The 19390-nt window shown below is 38.1% G+C and overlaps 1 protein-coding gene across 1 annotated transcript in view; it reads right to left on the reverse strand.

The window, feature by feature from the left end:
• adamts3 (ADAM metallopeptidase with thrombospondin type 1 motif, 3) overlaps positions 1–19390 on the reverse strand; it is a 156391-nt gene that overhangs the window by 116642 nt on the left and 20359 nt on the right. The window contains exon 4 of the mRNA XM_061038275.1: positions 4566–4722. Within this exon, the coding sequence (XP_060894258.1) occupies positions 4566–4722 (157 nt within the window). The remainder of the gene's footprint in view (positions 1–4565; positions 4723–19390) is intronic.

The following is a 19390-nucleotide window of genomic DNA, read 5'->3' on the forward strand; positions in this document are numbered from 1 at the left end:
ATTCATGGCCGCCAAATATGTTTTTTTAATTATTATTTTAATAGCCAATATGCTTTTTTGATTTTTAATTGCTGAAGGGGTTGCACAATTCATTCAGTTGCATTGTTAAAAATGACTGCAATTGTACAGTCGTCCGTACCTGTTTGCGTTCAGTTATGTTCAACTAGACTGAAATACTAACAGTTCAGATTGTGAGGTGCTCGCAGCCTTTAACAGGGTTTTTACTTTGATCACAGTGTTGGTCAGGCTGTGGGTTTTACTCCCCTTGTGTAGAAATAAAAAGACTGAAGTGAGATGAATAGACTGAGAAGATTTTCATATTTGACAAACAGTTCTTAATTTAGTTTAATTTTGTGGATATAATATGCAGTTTAAAGAGTTAAATCGGCATATATCAGAATATATTGTATCGCAATTCTAACGCATATCGCAAAATGTTTAAAATCGCAATAATATCGTATCAAGACTCAAGTATCATGCTAACATCGTATTATGAGGCCTCTGGTGATTCCGACCCCTTGCAAAACTAGGAGCCAAAGGGGTGGAACTGGGATGTGTCTGTAGTCTTAGAACCTTAAGTGTATAAACTGCATTGAGTTTTATGCACCATGATTGGTCAGCAACTAGAATAAAGCTTTATAAATGCAAACCATTTTGCAAATTGTATCATTCCATGAGCATTGGTATTCACAACTGTATATTTTACCACGCCTGTCTGTTTTGTGGGGCTCTAAGGAGATAAAGAGGTAACAGCAGGGAGCCCACTTTTCTCTACACGGAGTAAACACATGAAGGAGTAAAATTAACTGGACGAAAGATTAAAAGCTTCTCTAAATTGAAGCTGACAACGATTTTTTTTGTTTAATTTATGTTCACAGTATGTGATCAGATTACAATAGTACGCATGTAAAAAATATCCTGTGATCATTGTAATCTCTTCCCGCTTCGAGTTGGATCCATCAAAAATACAGCCTCATTGGGTTTCTTCTTACCAGGGTATTTTTTATATCTTCCAGTTTGAGTCCTTCTGATAGAAGAGGTTCATTCTCAGTGAGATGATCATAAACTGCTAACAGAGCAACAAGACCATATTTTCAATGAGCGAGATGTGAAATATCTAAATCAAAAATTGTGTGTCCAAAAGTCAAATTAATCATGAGCCATTTTCATGGCGTTTCCATAACAGCCCTGCAACTAAAGCTTAGACGTCATGACGTCTTTGTACATTCATACTGATTTCGTTAAGGCATAATGTGTCTTAGAATGTGAATTCACATTGGGTTATGGTGTTGCAGAAGCATGACGTGTAGAGAAACAGCAGGAGCCCCACACACACACACTTGGACACACACACACACACACACACACACACACACACACACACACACTTTCTTCTGAATCAATGTAGTACAACATCAGTGGGTACATTGCAAACAGAAAGTTCTAAGCTAATTAGGACAATTGTTAATTGAATACATCTGCTAACAAATATGTCTAATCTGGTAAACATAAAAGCCCTTGTTGAGAGGAGCAGAAGAGAGGGAGATGGTTTAGTTACATAAATACAAGTATTGTAGTTCAAAATGCACTAATCCACTCCATTTTAGGTGTGGTGTGTCCTACACTTCTATATTATTATCTCATATTTCTGTTGTAATTCATTGAAAATGAATCTATTAAGAAAAAGAAGATATCCAAGAAAAAGACCATGCTTATAAAACTAGAGTTTTCCAATACATTGCCCATCTATTCAGGGCTACATCATGCAAACAGGAACAGTTATTGGCTAATTGGGCATAATGGGACCAGTTGGCTGAAATGTGAACAAATGTCTGAAATGGTCAAATCTGGCTTGAAAGAGTTAGATGGCAAGAGTAAGGAGACATTAATATGATTCATGAAATCATTTTTCAAAAATAAATATTGATAATAAAATGGTTTTCATACACTAATATAATTTTGAATGACATTTAATGAGCATATGACATTTATGTTGAGTAATAATAATTTATTGAATCCTTTCATACCTGTAAGGTATTCATGCTGCTCTTTTTTTCTGCACTTCCTTGAATACATAATGCTCCTTCTTTTCTTAAATATTTAACATGTGATTACAACCTCTGCCTGTACTGTATCATCCCCAAAATCTCTTGGTGCTTTATTGGATCTGCGAGGCAGATGATTATTCACATAGCAATTTTCACCGCTTGTGTGCCAAGAAATAGAAACTAAAATGAAGTTTTGAATTCAGAAATTATGCAACTGATTGCTTAAAGCACTTTTATCTCCTTTTTTTTGCATTTGTTTTTCTTTAAGTTTGAGTCTGCCATCACATCCAGTCGGAGGAAATTGCTTTCCTCGACAGCAATCAGGGCAAATACACAACAGATTCCATGTGGAGGTGTCGAAAAGGAAATGCAACACTCAGTGAGTCTGTTGGAAGATCCTGTGACAAGTCCAGTTAAAAATACCAGCAGGCATGTGCACATAATGTGTAACAAAATAGACCCCGAGTCTGACTCACAACCAAGGTTTATTCTCTCTTTAAATCACAGCAAAGTATACATACAGACTGAATGTGACTCTCTGCGGAAGGTTCGTGTCGTTAAAATGTGTTTCATTAGAAAGAAAAGCAATAATCTGAATCGTACTATATAAACATTTTGGGGTTTTTTGTGCCCCTTATGGCATTATGTTAAAAAATGAAATGTCATGACTCCTAAGAGCTCCAGCCTTTGTTGTTCTTAAAAACAAAGTGAGTCACAGGAAGAACTCCTTCTCAGGCACAAATCGCCTTCACAGTGGATGCAGTGACATTTGTGCGTTACAAATGGAGCGGAAACTGGTTATTTAGAGCAGGCAGTGGCAGAGCTTTGCATTAATTATAACAATAGTCACAGCAGAAGCAGCGGTGAAAGCATTCACTTGCCAGACAAAAAAGGCGCACATCCTTTTTTGGAGCTTTTAAATACACCTCTGTCTGAGGTGACAAATAAAATCAGGATTAGTTTCCATCAAGTGGGTAATGAAGATGGCCAGAGTTAGTTTTATAACCTTATAAACACCAATAGATGTGGTGGAAGGCTCTGCCTATAAGTCAAACTTTTGAATTGAGAATTTTTTTCATAATGTCAAACAAAAATGTAGCCTACATGTTTGAGAGAAGACAGTCAAAGAATAGATTTTAAAATACTTCTCAAGGGATATAAAGCACAAAAATGGTCTTAAGCCAAAAAAATCAGAGCTGCGGGTTTGTTAATGTCAAATTGCTTCTAATGCTCTTAATGTTCTTAATGCTCTGTTTTTAACTCTGTAAAGTGTTGCACAAGAAAGCTTATCTGGCCTTGCCTTGAATTAGGGCGGGATCACACTGGCAATCCATATCGTGTCTAAGCACACTTCACCCCTAAAGTCCAGTTCGTTTGACCAGTGTGATCGCTCCCTACCGTGCTCAAGCACGTTACACTTCCTTGGCCATGGCAAGCTTTCGGAAAGCTTTGCTTCTACACAGTTCATGCACGAGCACAACGTTGACAGCCTTTATTATGGAGATATACGGATTGTTCTGGCTGTATCTGACTAACAGGACTCAAAATATGCCACAAAGTAGCTGTCATGTTTTCCCTGTTGTTCCCCGATGTGCGGACGCGGTCTTGACCGCGCGTCTCTTATTTTTTTACATTTACTCATGGCTGTATCTGATTGAAATCAAATGTGCCGTGCAGGCCAGCGGGGGAATGGGTGCAATCATGCCTACGTACGGTACGGGACAACCTTGCTAGTGTGAGTGCGCCCTAAGTAATAAAGTCGTGGTGTAGTTTCAAAGCAGAGATAATTCAGAGTAGATTTTAGGACATAATTTCCGGCATTTATGTCCTTGGGTTTTTCCACAGCACTGCTGCTTTAAAGAGACCAGTACAGTAGCTTGTCCTGTCTCTATTCTCTGAAATCTGAGAAGTGATGTGAGCAAAGATTATGAACGATTGTTTCAACCCACATTTAAAAAAACAAAACAAATATATTAGTGATTTCATTTACAAGCACCTTATCGTCCTAATTTTCTGACATTAAAAGGGCATTTTCAATTTGCTTTGTTCCAGGATTACCTTTGACTTAGCAACACTCATCTGGCACTCATCTGCCAACATCTGGCTACATCTGGAAACACAGATGCCTCTCCTTTGTGAAATCTGTAGCAGTTATGTTGTCTCTATGTTGGTAGTATACTCTTAGTGCTGCCAACATCTCTTTCAAACCAGTCGAATAGAAATTTAAAGGGACTTTGTGTTTCTTGCTTTAAAGCGCCATCATTGTTATATTGCTTTCATTTTGTTCAGAGGGGAAACAGAAAATAGAACATCTTCACTCACAGTATGATACCGGAAATGTTTTCCAATTCATTAGCTAAACCTGTGTTGCATCACTTTTGTTGTGGACAATCTTTCATGCAAATCATTGTAGAATTATAACATCACAGCCACTTGTGTAATAAAGATGTGACTGTAGCATTTTCTTCACCCTGTATGTGTCCCAGCAGCAATACATTTTGCATTGTTGCATCCTACCTTGTGCCTGGTAGTCCTTTGGGATTTCCGGGGGTGCCTGCAACAGAGCCGATCTGCGATACACCACATGGACCCGGCCCTGGTCCTCCAGCTCCTGAGCTCCTCTCTCAAGCGGCTCGATAAAGTACTCGTCCGAGTCTGTACGAATCATTCCAGCCTGAAACACAACACAAGGTCAGTGAGAGTATAGAGACATGGTTAATATACAGCCGATGAACCTGATTCTGCACTTAAAGGACAGAGGGTGCATGCCATTTCTGGCAACTTGCTGAGGAAAATGTAATTTCATGTATTCACTAAAAGCGGATTTAGACCTCTAAATGCTGTACCTTAATCAGCTGTGATCTTATAAGCACCAGCAATTATGTTAATAAGGTCAAAATTCAAGATCATTAATGTAATAAGGTGGGGAAGGATTTTCAAGGAAATCTTTTCTTGCTGCATACATTTCCATATTTATGCAGCAAGGTTCTTTAAGGTCTAAAGATTCTTTAAGTTTTTAGGCGTACGTCTGCTGAAAATTAAATCCATAATTTATCTTTAACTTACATGTACATAGACAGTTGGCAACAACATGACACTACCTATATTCTAGTAACAAAAACAATGAAAAGACAGATAATGCCATTTCATGTAACTTATTAGAGAGAGAGCGTCCTAATTGCCTGCTTAAATGCATTTTGGTCTTCTTCTGACATCGGTAAATGTTTTTCTGCTTCTTTTCCTGAAACTTCCAATCTATCTGCAAACAGCAGGTTACCAGAAGGCTGCAGGCGGTAATCAGAAAGCTTCACATCATTTGTGACACATTGGAACAAAATTACTTTGTGATCGCTACCTGCCCCCGTGTGATTTTCTGCAATAAGAGCAAAGTCATGTCTGTGTTTTAGGGGGACATTGTTCATCATTTTGTTTGCAGGACAAACAAAGTGAATAGGTAGATCATCAAATCACAATGACAAACTAAAACAGGTGTGTTAGTTCATTCTAAAGTACATTAAATATAACACGGCTATGACTTAAGAACAGGAGATATTTCTATTCTGAAGCTTTAGCTTAGCTATAAGCCATGAAGCTAATGGATTAAGGTCAATATCTCCTAAAGTCAAGTTGAAATAAATATGATTTCACAGTAACTATAAGACTAGAAAGCTAACCAGCTTTTCCCATTTCTTTATTCAGCAGTTTACCAGTCTTAATCTTTGTCATAATTTCCAAAAAGACTGAAATAAATGTTTAATTTCCCATTGTAGTATTAGATGTCCAGTTTGTTTTATCAAAGAGCAGCACAACGTCTTAACAAAGCTTAAAAATTTGCAATTTTGTTGCTATGGAAACTCATTGTAAATACAGGTTGATGTGAATACTATGCATTGAGTTTGAACTGGGTTCAAACTTTTTCATCCAAACTATACCCACATATGTGTTCGTTGTCTGAATTTCAATGACACCCTTAAGCCAATCAAAATCCAGTATACACCCTAACCATAGTTGGATTATCAGGTTCATCAATTGGAGAGCCACTTGGGTAAGCAGAAAAAAAAAGTGCTTTCTGTGCACCTGTTTGCAGACAGAGTCCCCTCACAGAGCTAAGCTCCGAGGGAATTTTTTTCAGCTCTGTCAGTCGCTTCAGCTCCTCTGCTGCCTCTCTCTGGCCCCTTCACTATTACTAACTGTGCATATGGGGCTCAGTGAGCAAGATGCACACTGAGCTCATTTCTAACTCCCATAGCCCCATATCAACACGCACAGCCCCACCACACACATACAGACAGGCACACAAACACACACGCACAAGCACACACGCATGCACACACACACGCACACACACACACACACATACACACACTGCTGGCAGGACTCTAATTTAGGTTCTTATTCAGGTTTACATGTAACTTTGATAGTTAGCGACTGAGTCTCCCCACTGCCTTTAATAAACACATTAACAGGCCCTTCATGTCCCGAGGTTACGCTGCACAGAGATGAACAGTCTGCCTGCGATATTAAATTAAAACGGACGGCAACCAAATGAAGTCTTGCTGCAGGGGAGGAAAAACAGTTATAATTTGTGGCTTGCTTGCAGCCCTGGATTCACCCGCTTACTTACAGTTACTTTCAGTTACACCCAGTGTTTTTCACAAAATAAAGATTGTGTATCCTTGCCCTGAAATAGCATTTTATTTCTTCTCATTGTTTTGGAATACTTTGAAATTTGCAGCAATGCAGCCTGCATGTTTCATTGGTGGTCCATTGTAACTTTTTTGACCTGATGCCCAAAGTAACTTCAGAGGTAATATCTAAAAATTCTGCTTTTATTTGCAGTAATCTGTAGGCGTGAGACTGGATTTCGGTATCTTTAAGTGTTCTGATTTCTGTTCCCAAAGTCATCCAATAGCTCTCCAGCTAGCATTTGCTGTGAGAAGAAAACATATATGGTATGCACACTATGGCAAAGCACTGAAAAGAAGGTATTGCCTGGAAGTCCTTTGTTGCTTACAAATGGCTACACTGGTAGCCCCTAAAGCTGGACATCGCTCCCAGTGGTTATTTCGACATTATACAATGAATGATGGTTCCAAAATTGCCTCCTCACGTTAGCCTGAAGAGTGCCTAACAGTCCCCCTTTCAAAAAGTCCTCCAAACAAAATAACAACAAAATAGGATGGATGGATGGATGAAAGGATGGATGGATAGTGCATACTCTAATCCGAAATCCACAGGAAACATTATGAGGATCCTCAAGTTTCTTTTGTAATGCAATCCCAACAAAGCCTTGGATGTTTGCAGTATGTAGTGAGAAAACCAGAAACATCTGAGTGAGCCCTTCTTTTCTTATTTGAATTGAACTGAATTCTAGATTTGACAGCTATAATGAAAGGTAAAGGTTATCACAGCATGGATGGATGGGAATCAAAAGGAGAATACATTAATAATAGACATTCAGTGATCCTTGACTTCTTGTCTTTCGTATCAAAGAGCATGTCCTGCAGAGTGATGTGAACACACTGCCGTCTTTCACAAAAAGGAGAATTCTTGATTTTAAAGGTAACAATAAATACATCTGATGTATTTGTCTTTTTGTTTTTCTTCCCCACTGTATGGAAAAATGTCCAGAAATGTCAAATAGACCACATGAAGCAAAAGCAGTGTTGAAAAAGTTCATGTGAGGAAACATTTTACATTTCAAGTTTTTTTCCGTGTTAACACGGACATAATTAAAAATATGGATTTGCTCCTTGGCTTATTATGCAGATTTATCTCACACCAGCAGGCATCACTTGCAAAAACACACATTATGAATATAGTGTCTATGTCAGCATACATTTTTAGGATGTATTGCAGTCTGCCTCGCCATGTACCAATTATAACTTCCCTGAGAGCGCAAATATTCCGAGGCGAGACCAGCAGACTGCCACACTCCTGCTATAACACACACAGCCTGATCCTACCACTTAGGTGAATTACTTTTATATACTTTATATATTCATCTTACACCTTGATGGACTCCTGGCTGGCAGATAAACACACTCAAAATATGAACGTTGTGTTGCAGCTTCACATACATGATTCCAAAGATATAAGATATGTCTCAAATGTTGATGAATTCAGTGATTATTTAAGCTGCAAGAAGTGTTGAACGTGCTTGCACTTGCATGACTAGGATGATGCACTCTGCTGTGTACAGTATAGCTTAATAGACTTTCCTGTTTTTGTGCATTGTCAGTGTGTGTGTATATGTAGTGTACTACTAGTACAATTTGCATTAATAATGAAATGAATTTAAAAAAAAAAGATTAATCCATTGCGTTGTTGAAGGTGCTGGGACCATTTAAAGCCATAACCTCCCAAGAGCTGCCTTCAGTAGGCCATGCTCACCAATGTAGCATCAGTTAAGCTGTAACATTTCTTTAAGAAAGAAATGTGAGGCCGATGTCCAGTTCTGTGTTTCCTGTCTCACACATAAATTAGGATGCAGGCTTATTAAAATGTTTCTTCAGGTCCAGGTGGGATTGTGAGGCTCTGCACACAAACTGGCAGATGGGTAATTGGATAAACGTTGTGATTCAGAGATGCTCTTTTACTCTAAGAATTATTTGAACTATATGAAATTAGCTGAATATACCACTTTCTTGTTAAAAGGCAAACAGCAGGCACATCCAACTTTTTAAACCAACGTCATGCAAGAGTGTTTATAATGAGACTGAGAGCTGGCATTTTATTATTGATCAAAGCCACTCCACAGCAGGACATACAATCAAAGATCTGTAACTAACCCTTTACTCTGCACTTTTACTGAATGATGCTGGTTTCAAAATAGGTTAGTTTTTTCATGCAGCTCTCGGGGATCAAAAGTGGGCTACAGAGCAAATATCCTATCAGTTCAGTAGATACTGGTTGTTTTAAAAGTTTTCCGAAGTTTTAATCAGTTTTTATCAAAGTGTGTCAAATGATGAGAAGAAATAGACAAGCAAACAGCTCATTAAGTTCATACATTTTATGTTAATAGAGAAAAAAGAGATCAATATGTTGTTTGAATAAGAAGCAGCAAGAATGGAAAAAAATTCTCCCCTGTCTAAAAAAACAACCCCTCTAGTTATCTGTGTCGACAAAAGAAAATGCAGAGCTCTCACCTAATCTTGAAATAATTGACACGGAATGAATTAGATACAGCTGCCCTCAAACTATTTTTTTCATAAATCATTCAATTTGGCATGAAACGGCATAACTCTCAACCTTGCTCTTTTAGGTTAACACTCTCAAGCAGTTAGTTTATGGAGCTTTTTGCAACATGTATCTTCCTCAGGGGCAGGGTGAGCAGAATCTAGTTTAGCTTTCATGTTGGATAAAAAAGAATGCAAACTAATTTCCTTGCAAAATTGAAATGATGAATGTCCTTTTCTTCATTTATGTAAGTAAAGGTCCCCCTTGCTTCATTTCAACATGTCTGACTAAGGTATACGGCAGGGGTTTGTCTGAATTTTTATTAACCTCTTCTGTACAACAATCACATTTTATGTTCCTTTAACAATAGGAAATAAACTAAGTGGCTGACTCTGCATCCATGTGTCGTCAGAACGTCTTAAAACAATTTCCTGACTGAGGGAATTAAGATGAACACTCACCAAAGATGGAACACACATTATGAAGTTTGGGAAAAATGTTGGTACACAAGTTGCCGTGTTGAAATCATAATACACAGAAACATGCCAAACTAAAGTTCATGTTGTGTACTTTTTATCATTTAGTTTATAGTAATTTTCAGTTCAAATGCAATTTGCAGTCAGTATTAGGTTGTTACCATTTGTAAATCCATTTGTGAATTGTAAAGCTGTTTTTTTGTGGCATAAACAACGATAAGAGCAAGTGTAGGGCAACATTTAAAAAGTAAATAGACTTCACTGCATTTATGTGAATCATGAATTCACAGCATTGCTTAGCCTTCAATAGCAACTTCCATAACTCATTTGTATCTCTTGTTTTTTTTATTTGTTTTCTTTTTGTATACAGTATGTTGTGTTTTAATCAGGTTTAATGGTTTAAAATGTGCCAACTTGTGTAACATTGTGTTTTAAATGGCATATTTGCACATGTCTCAAAGATGCAATTCTGCTTTTGCATGTAACAGTAGAAGAAAATTTAGTGTTTTGTTTTTTTTCTATTATATTCTATCTAATTTTATTCTATCTTTGGCTTATGTGTCTTGCCCAGGGACACCTTAACATAACGACTGCAGGGATCAAACCACCAACAAGTTATTATAAGAAATGTTGAAGTGCAGCAAAAAGTCATTGACAAAATACCAAATATGGGAAGCAGCTATCAATGTGTTGTTTTAGCTCTTAAAGCCACAAAAACACTCGCAACATGGCGACACCTTGCCATGGACAGGACTCATGAAGCGGTACTGGTCAGTACACACCAAGATAAAATGCTTAGAAACCTCCCCACCCCAAAGAAACTTTTAATGTCCTGCAGCCAAATTGCATTGTTTTACTCCAGCAGTAAGATGGTTCTGAATGGCACCAAAGGGACAATTGTTACTTGCAGAAATTAACATTTAGCATGTTTAGCATATCTTATTTATTTCCTGAAATCTGCAGTTGAGCTTACTTGTATTGCACATAGCACATTAAAGAAGCAAATCAAAAATGTAATCTGACCTTTGAGGCCATTTTCAAATAGTATTCATCAATTACTTCATTGCATTGAGACCTCTGTGAGCATATGATATGTACAGATACACCAGCATTTTTTTCACCAACACACTGTTACATCAGCAGGGATGTACGGTAGGCAGTATTAATTTAAATGCACATATTCTAGATAGATTACATTGCATTGTGGGTAGTTCTATTGCATAAATGCAGTTGTAAGGTCAGATGATAACATGTTGGAGGTTTGTGTTGAAGTGTGGGAAGCCACTGAAGCAGTATCTGATGCAACACACCTCTCCAAACGGTCACCCTTGCTCTGTTTATATCCTGAACTCGCTGTAACCTTCAACAAGAGGAAATAATTTCAGTCTCGATCAAAGAGCTGGACACAAAAATAGTGCACAGGCAATTTGTCTGGCCTCTCTATAAAAAGAGTGGATTTTATGATTCATCTGCAACTTGGCTGCAAAAATTTAAATAATTTTAGGTGGAAGCCTCAGGGAACAAAATACAGCAAGTCCAACTATATGCCCCCTAGATTTAGTATTATGGTTTTGTAGTACATCCAACAAAAAGTAAAGTATGGCTGAAGTGGTATTATGTGACGGAGGTGTCCAGGCACTCTTAAAGTCTCTCTTACACAGACAAAGATAGACTGATAATCATTATTTCATGGTGTGCAGCAAAAAAACATTATTAACACCCAACCACCAAGACAACAGATTAGGATTTCTTACACGGCTGTGTTGAATACCTCATTCTGATTTGTTGTAAGCATTATACGGTCTGTTGTTTCTGGATGTCACATAGCAGAAAAAACATCAGTGCTATTTCCGCAGTACTGTTTTAGGACTCACACCAATTCTAAGAAGAGAAAAGAACCCATGGGCTATATATTAAACTAGGGATGAGCAATATATCAATGTTTTTTAAGATATATGAATATATAAACAAGATATAGGGTAAGATCATTTCGTTTGTACTGATAAAGTTTATTTTGTGTTAAAATAACGTTATATGTTTCGTCTATTTCTCCTCTCACTGTCCGACCCCTTTCTGTCCTTTGACAGACACTGAGCAAAAAGACGCCTGCCTAACAAAATGAGGAAATTGGGTAAATATGATTCAAGTTTATCCTCCAGTTACTGTGAGAGAGCCACATCTCTATAAGTAAGGGTCTGCTGTAGATAAATAGCTGACCTTGCAATGATCTAATTAACCAATCAGAATCAAGTATTTATCAAAGCTGTATTATAAAATCACGTATTTCAAAATCCATATTTAGCATCAACTTCTCTCCAGGTTCCCTGTAATAGTCAGAATTGTACAAACAGCAGATTGTTATAACTCCTCACAGATAGCCTTCATAACCCTCTATGGTTTTCCAGTATATGACTCACTTGCTCTACATTATCCTTAATGTTTGTATTTTAGTGTAGAAATATAACATAATGCTATTTTTGTTCAGCTCAGTCTAGGGTAGAAAAATAATGACCAATAAAAATGAGCAGAAAACTTCAGAAGAGCCCCTCCAGCTCTGGAGTGAATTTAAGCTGTCACACTGACCTTGCATTAATAAAAAAATATATAAAATATGAGTATTTTTAAAGCTGCATTTAGGACCATATACATTATGCTTTATAACAACATATGAGACTACACAAACAAGGGTCCTCATTTTAAAGTCACTTTATTTTTTCTTCTCTCTTATGAATTCTGTTTCCTAGTATTCAGTAGGGGTGAGGTAGGAATCAATTCAGCGTAGTGTAGCAATATTTTGAAAGGCAATATGTTATCAAAACACAGATGTTTTGGAGCGCTGGCGGCGCAGTGGTTAGTGTGCACCCCATGTATGGAGGCTGTAGATCTATCAGCGGGCGGCCCAGGTTCGAATCCGACCTGGGGCTCCTTTCCCGCATGTAATTCCCTACTCGCTCTCTCCATGATTTCCAACCGTATCCACTGTCCTATCTCTCTGATAAAGGCAGAAAATGCCCAAAAAATAAACACTGATGTTTTGTGAAAGCTTAACTAAAGTATTTTATAATATCAAAAATGTTGGGCCAGTAATGATTCAGCCCCTTATAAGGCGGATGTATTTAAATGATTACATACGATAAGATTGGAAGACAGGATTGACCCCGATTAGATTTAGATTTAGATTAGACCTTAGATTTGAAATGTCCTTTTAAGTCGTTTTCACATATGCACTCCGGATAATATCTAGATAATTACAGGAGGAACGCTCCGGAGATTCTCCCGACCTAGCCGTTCACATGTGCTCCTCACAGCGGGGGACTATCCCTGTCAGAGGGGAGGGGGGTCGGGGGATTTCCTGAGGTAAGACGTGACGTAAATAAACAACGCAGAAGTAGAGGCCGTAGCAACAGAGTCCGCTACACGACGTTATAATGAGAATATTTGCCTTTATAGCAATGCTATGTGTAATTCAATGGAATGACAACATCCACAAAAGAGAGGAGAACAACATACTGACCAACAGAAAACATCATGCAGCCGTTTAATTAATACAAAAGACACTTTAGGCAGTCACTGTATATAAACGTCACTCTCTTTCTATTGGCTCGAGTTGAAATCTCCGGAGTATATGCTGCCGTGTTCAGACATCACTTGGATTTTCTGCAGAAAAAATACTAGGGGTCTGGCCCGAGAAACTCGGGGTAAGGACCGCGCGAAAAATGCGGCTCTTTGCATTCACACATAGCCTAAAGAACCTCCAGGTAGCCAAATCTCCGGAGTTTTTCAGGAGATTTCTGTATGTGTGAAAAGGGTTTTAGAAATGTCATGTCCAGTCAACAGTCAACAACTATTGCTCTTTGTAATAGTGACCATGAAGCAGAAATATTCAATAGGTCAGTGGTATCTCATATTCTGGCTCTTTATAGGTCATGGGTTGCATCAGTAAAGTCCAGATGTGTCGTTATCTCAGCAAGATTCACATCTGTATGTTACAGAAGCTACTGTGACAGATACAGGTTCAAACAGGCAATACAGGACAAATTCATGAAGAAATAAAAATAAGTCAATTTGATTAAGGAATTTCTCTCACTCGCCCTTATAAAGACAAGTCATTTGGAGGGCTGGTGGTATTGAATATTGAAGGACATACTTGAGTGGTCATATTCCCAGCAGTAAGGTTAAGTAATTACCCAGGAGTAAGAGAACTGTCAGTGTGTGTGTTCTGGTGTTTAGTGCTTTCACCTCAGAGAGAGGAAGCCTCCATGACTCGGAGGAAGTGACAAATCAAATGAATAACGTGTCCAAAAAGCATCATTGACGCTAACCACACCAGCAGGATGCAAGAACAACAGAAACACCTAGATTTAAAACAAGCAAGAGAGAAAGAACTGCAAAGAAGTACAGCTATATAGTTTATCTACAGCCATATCTGCTCTTGAAGATGATTTCAAAGTGAACAACAACAAAAACAACAAAGATGCAACATCACGTATGTCCTTTGTTCATGAGCCGCACAATCCCTTGAATCCCCAAGGAGCACATTTCTGGAGCTTATTTCATCAGTCAGACATATTACTGCATTGTGAGGGGAAAATATATCACTCATAGCCTACTCTGGACAGTTTTCAGACATTTCAACATTCAACCCTGTAGTCAACAAACTCTATCAGCTGATTCACTGAGAACGTACCTGGACCTGAAAATATGCTATGTCCAAGAAAGATAATTATTATATAAAAAAAGCACTTTTTTTTTTGAAGAGACGAAGAAAATAATAAGGCTATAATTCACTCTCAATTCCGGGTCCTCTGATAAGTTTTTTATCAGTAACTTTTATTCAGATAACATCTGCATCAGTGCTCTGTTACAATGGAAATGCTTTCAATGACATGTCACAGTAGCTGTAACCATTTCATCCAAAGCATAATGACTTAATAAAGCGTCATTTTTATTATCCATTCTATTCTAAAGGTCCCATATTATGCTTTTTCTGGTTTTATATGCCCTTTAGTGTGTTTTCCATGTATCCTGTGCATGTTTAGGCACATCTATGTGCAAAAATTCAAAGTCCGCGGAAACACGGCTTCTCCTACCTCCTCCTGTTAGCTGTAGCATTAGCCGCATGTAACACTCGGTTCTAGCCCCCCTCGACAAAAATGTGTCAGTGCGGCGTCATTGTCAGTGTGAGATCACTGATCTAAGCCCATTGGCTCGTTGTGGCAAGCCCAGCAGCTCATGTTGAAATTTCCGAGAAGCGTGCTGAGCAACTGACCAATAACGACAGAGCGGATCAGCAGACCAATCAGAGCAGACTTGGCCCACGTGGGGTCTAACAGTGTGGGCTCAACAGAGCATAGCTGACGGACTCAGAGAGTAGAGGGAGCAAGGAGGAGCAGTACATGAAAACAGACACTTTTTTCGAACTTTAGCTATTGTGAACGTACAAGAGTAGGTACATAGATTAAATATAAATACACGAACCCCAAAAAGGGCATAATATGGACTCTTTAAAGCTACTGTAGGCAACAGTATTTCATTTGAATTTTGGTTATTATAAAAAGTGTTGATCATTGCATATCACTTACAATATGAAATAGAACTGTCCCTTTAAATGAAAAAGTGTCTGATCTGTGTCAGTGAGCACCAGTCCCTTTGTATTTAGTACTGACTTCAGGCAACGTTACAAATACCCTTTGACCTTTGAAAACATCTAAAAAAAATCCTTCTTTCCCTCTGCAATATTTTTAAAATGTGTTTTAACGTAAGTTGTGTTTATTGTTAGATCATTGTCAAAGGAGAATTTCTGTCGCTGTTGGAACAGACAATAAAGTCTCTCTATTCATCTATCTATCTATCTATCTATCTATCCCTCTAGCTGTGTTTTTAAAAACTCATCCGATCCAAAGCAAACAACCAATCCAGGTTATCTTGCGCTGAATTAGCCAATCCGAGTGTCTCTATACAAACTACCATCATCCGGCTTCTACATGACTTGTGTTGTCAGCTTGTGTTGTCAGCTTCCCCTCTCTGTCGCTCACTCTCTCTCCTGGCCACAGTGGTACTGAGAGCATAACAGCTGTGCAGCACACACCAGTTACTACTTTTAACTTTTTTTTCTGGATGTATATTGATCGACTGTCACTCAGTATGACATAGTCAGACATATCTAGCTGTGTGGAACAGACAGTTTGCAGTGACAATGCTACGTGTGAATGCTTGGTGAGGGGAAGTAGGGGAGTGATACTAGGTGGCAGAGAGAGAGACAAAGTTTTTTTTTTTTTCATTTTTATATTCATGTTAATTAAACTTGTGTGTTTATGAATGTTTAGATCAGAACTATCCCAACTGAGTTGGTCAAGGTTACACAATCAGATCATTGTTATTGTAATTTACTCAATTCTTTGTAAAAAAACCTTTGGAGATGTGATAATTCAATTCTGGGACAGCAGCTTAACAGGTAGATGGACGGCTTTTACACAGTCCTTTAAAAACTTTAACATACAAAACCCCTAAAACTGACTATAAATCCTCGGGCCCTTAGCAAGTGACAACATCTAGGTTAAGGTTATATTTTTTCTTGCTGGTAAAAAAAAACAACTGAATCTTGAAGATGATGATGCTGTTGGGCCATACCATGTCCATACCTGTCTAATGTGACCATGTTGAAGCTATTGTGTTTATTCCATTTAAAAAACTGAAAACAGAGAAACATGGCTACAATGGTTCTGTTTCACTGTCTGCTGCCGTGTCTATGATAGAAAGGCAAATAAGCTTTAAGATGCCAGCACTACAGGGAAAAAGGGGATGCACACCCAGTAGAGCAGGAGCTTATCTTGACTGAGTGTCGTCATCCTTGGCTTCTTTGCAAACAATATGTTGCGTCTTCTTTTTTCATTGAGATGAGTTTGACTAAGTTTGAATCTCCAATAGTCCAATGTTTGACGATTCATTCCAAGCCTCAATCAACTGCCAATTTCACAGTTGAATTGCCTGTTTTCTCGAAATAAATCATGACTCATAGCCTATCTTGGTTAAAATATCAACTTCAAACTTTTAATGCAATTCTGAAAATAACTTTTGTACAATTCATCAATCTCCTTGGTGTCTGCATGAATAAATCAACCTGAATTATTGATTTAAGCAGTATATACTCATGTTCAGAATGTGTGTCTGTCATTGTCACAGTCATGTACAATTGGCTGAGTATTGATACATCAGAACAGGAGCAGGTACTTCCTGTCAACTCGGGCTCTCATTGGCTATTAGCCACCAGCTATTGGCTGGGAACAGTGAATAGAAGGTTGTAACTGGCCAGATGAGATGTCAATTGAAATGTCATATTGCAGCCGCCATTTGAATGTATCTTAGTTGAAAGAATAATTAATACAAAATAATCATTACAGAAAATGCAGTGGTCAATCGGAAACAGTGGTGGCAAATTTGAAGCAATCCATAGATCTGTATGGATGTAATGTGTTTGGATGAAATCTTTCACTGGATTTAAATGACTGTTTTTGTTGGAATATTATGATACAGTACGTACAGTACAGTAAATCTTCAAATGGGGAGTCAAAATACACTAAAACTCACTACAAAAAGTTGAAATAGTATCTAATGGGGTGAACTTAGAAAGAGTCAATTTGCTCAATTGAAAAAAAGGATTGTTCAACACATTCTTTGCATGATACCAGTCGGTGAACAAAGCTGTAAGCTTGTTAACACAAAAGTAAAAACACATTACCTTTCCCACAGTCAAGGAATCAAGTATATCTTACAGGGAAAACAGAAACGTTTTAGAAATCCTCAATATACTTCTCTCTTTTCAACAATAATAGCCTAGTAAATGCATATCTTAGTAAGTTTCATCAAACAGAAAGCTATCAGTGACTCTTCAACTAGAGCTACTGTTGGAAGTAACTGCGAGGTTCCACTTAGACAATCCACATTTGGTCAAAACGTTTTGTTGTTCAAAGGGAGCAATTTATGGAACAAGTTTCTTTTTGTCTCTTACTAAATAACAGTGACTTTTTGACAGCAGAAGCCAGATATCTAATCACAAACTTTGCATTGATGTATGCCAGCTGAGCCACAGATGTGTCTTTTAAGGGGCCTTATACCTTAATTTTTACAGTACTATCACCAGAATGACTTACGCATTAAAAAAAGAAAATAATCATTATCATTTTCAAACCCATGAAGATAATTAGGACACAAAACCAACATTAAAACATCCGGTTTATTTTCAGAATAAAACACCAGTTTTGACAGTTGGGAACAATGACCGCTTGCGTGCTTGTTGATGTGTTCATAAGGGTTTTATACGGTTTCATACCACATACATCTTATTATCTTGCACTGATGCGAGTGAATCTCTAATTACCACGGCAACCCCTTGGTCTCGGGACTCCAGCTGTCTTGCGTTGCTGCTCTGTGCTGCGATAAGAATACAACCTGGGTGTTAATGGAGCAGGGAGCTTGGAGTCGTACCGGAGCAGAGCTAACACACAATGCACACGCATCAGGTGGAAGTTCTGGGTGAGAGGGCTGTAAATAAAATACTTGTTGGACCTAAATTGAGGCTATCTTCATAGACGCTCTGCACAAGCTCAAATGTAATCAACAGACGAGGTATGCATATGATTGTCCGAAGAGACTGGCAAGAACAGAAATCCTCACTGCTTAAAATAATCATCAAGGGATCTCTTCACAAACACAGAACGTGAAGGAAATGCATTTCCATCTGGAAACTGTGTGTCTGGGAGGGAAAGTCGAAAAGATAAAAAGTCTTTTGGGTGTTTATCTGGAAACAATCCCATAGTTTGTGTGAAAAAAAGTAACCACCCAGTATTCTATGTTTCCCAGTATCGAGGAGACAATGGCAGGTGCCTGACAGAGCCTCTAAACACAAGCCTCAGAAGAAGGGATCAAGAGTCCTGTGTTCCATCAGTTTAATATCCCCAACATCAGCCTCAGCCAAGCAGACAGCACTCTTCTGCCAAGAAAAACATATGGGATTCAGCTGAAGGGCTCCAGTTTTTCAAAAACAGTCTCTTTCAGTCTAAACTTCTTAAGGAGGTCGGTATGAACGTGCTTTCGTTTAAAAAAAAAAAAAAAAAAAAGTTGAGGTACTGCAACGGTGAAAAAGAGGTCTGAATTCAGCCAGGACACTGCCACCTTTCACCCTAGGTGTTGTTCAAAGGTGTGTTTGCTTTCTAAAATGTGAGCAAACCTTCGTCATCATTACCTGCCATTTTCATCCGCTGGGCTTTAAAGTATCTTTAGGGGGAAAAAATACACACATTGACTTCTTGTGATTTGCAGCGGGGGAGTTGAGAATCTTAAATCCCTCGGAGTAGAATTAGAAGCTATTTTTTAGAATGCTGTGATAAACAGAAATCAGCAAAATATGAAGACGTGTCCTTAGGAAAAATGAACATAAACACTCTTATTCACATCTTTTCTTGCATGTCTGTGTTTAAAGTTCAACATCAAATTAAGAAGATGTGTGGACTTTTAAAAACTTTAAGGATAAATGACTTGAAAGTTGACAGACTGCAAAAGGAAAAGAGGGAGAGTTTTTTTGCTCACAGTTTAAGGTAGAGAGGGGTAAAACATACAGAAACAATATAAGAGTTTATTTCAGCTCTGCCTTTTTGTGTTACTTCGCCAAACAGAGCAAACATTTGCAGA

This window comes from Labrus mixtus, chromosome 5, assembly GCF_963584025.1.
Source record: "Labrus mixtus chromosome 5, fLabMix1.1, whole genome shotgun sequence".
Taxonomy (NCBI): domain Eukaryota; kingdom Metazoa; phylum Chordata; class Actinopteri; order Labriformes; family Labridae; genus Labrus; species Labrus mixtus.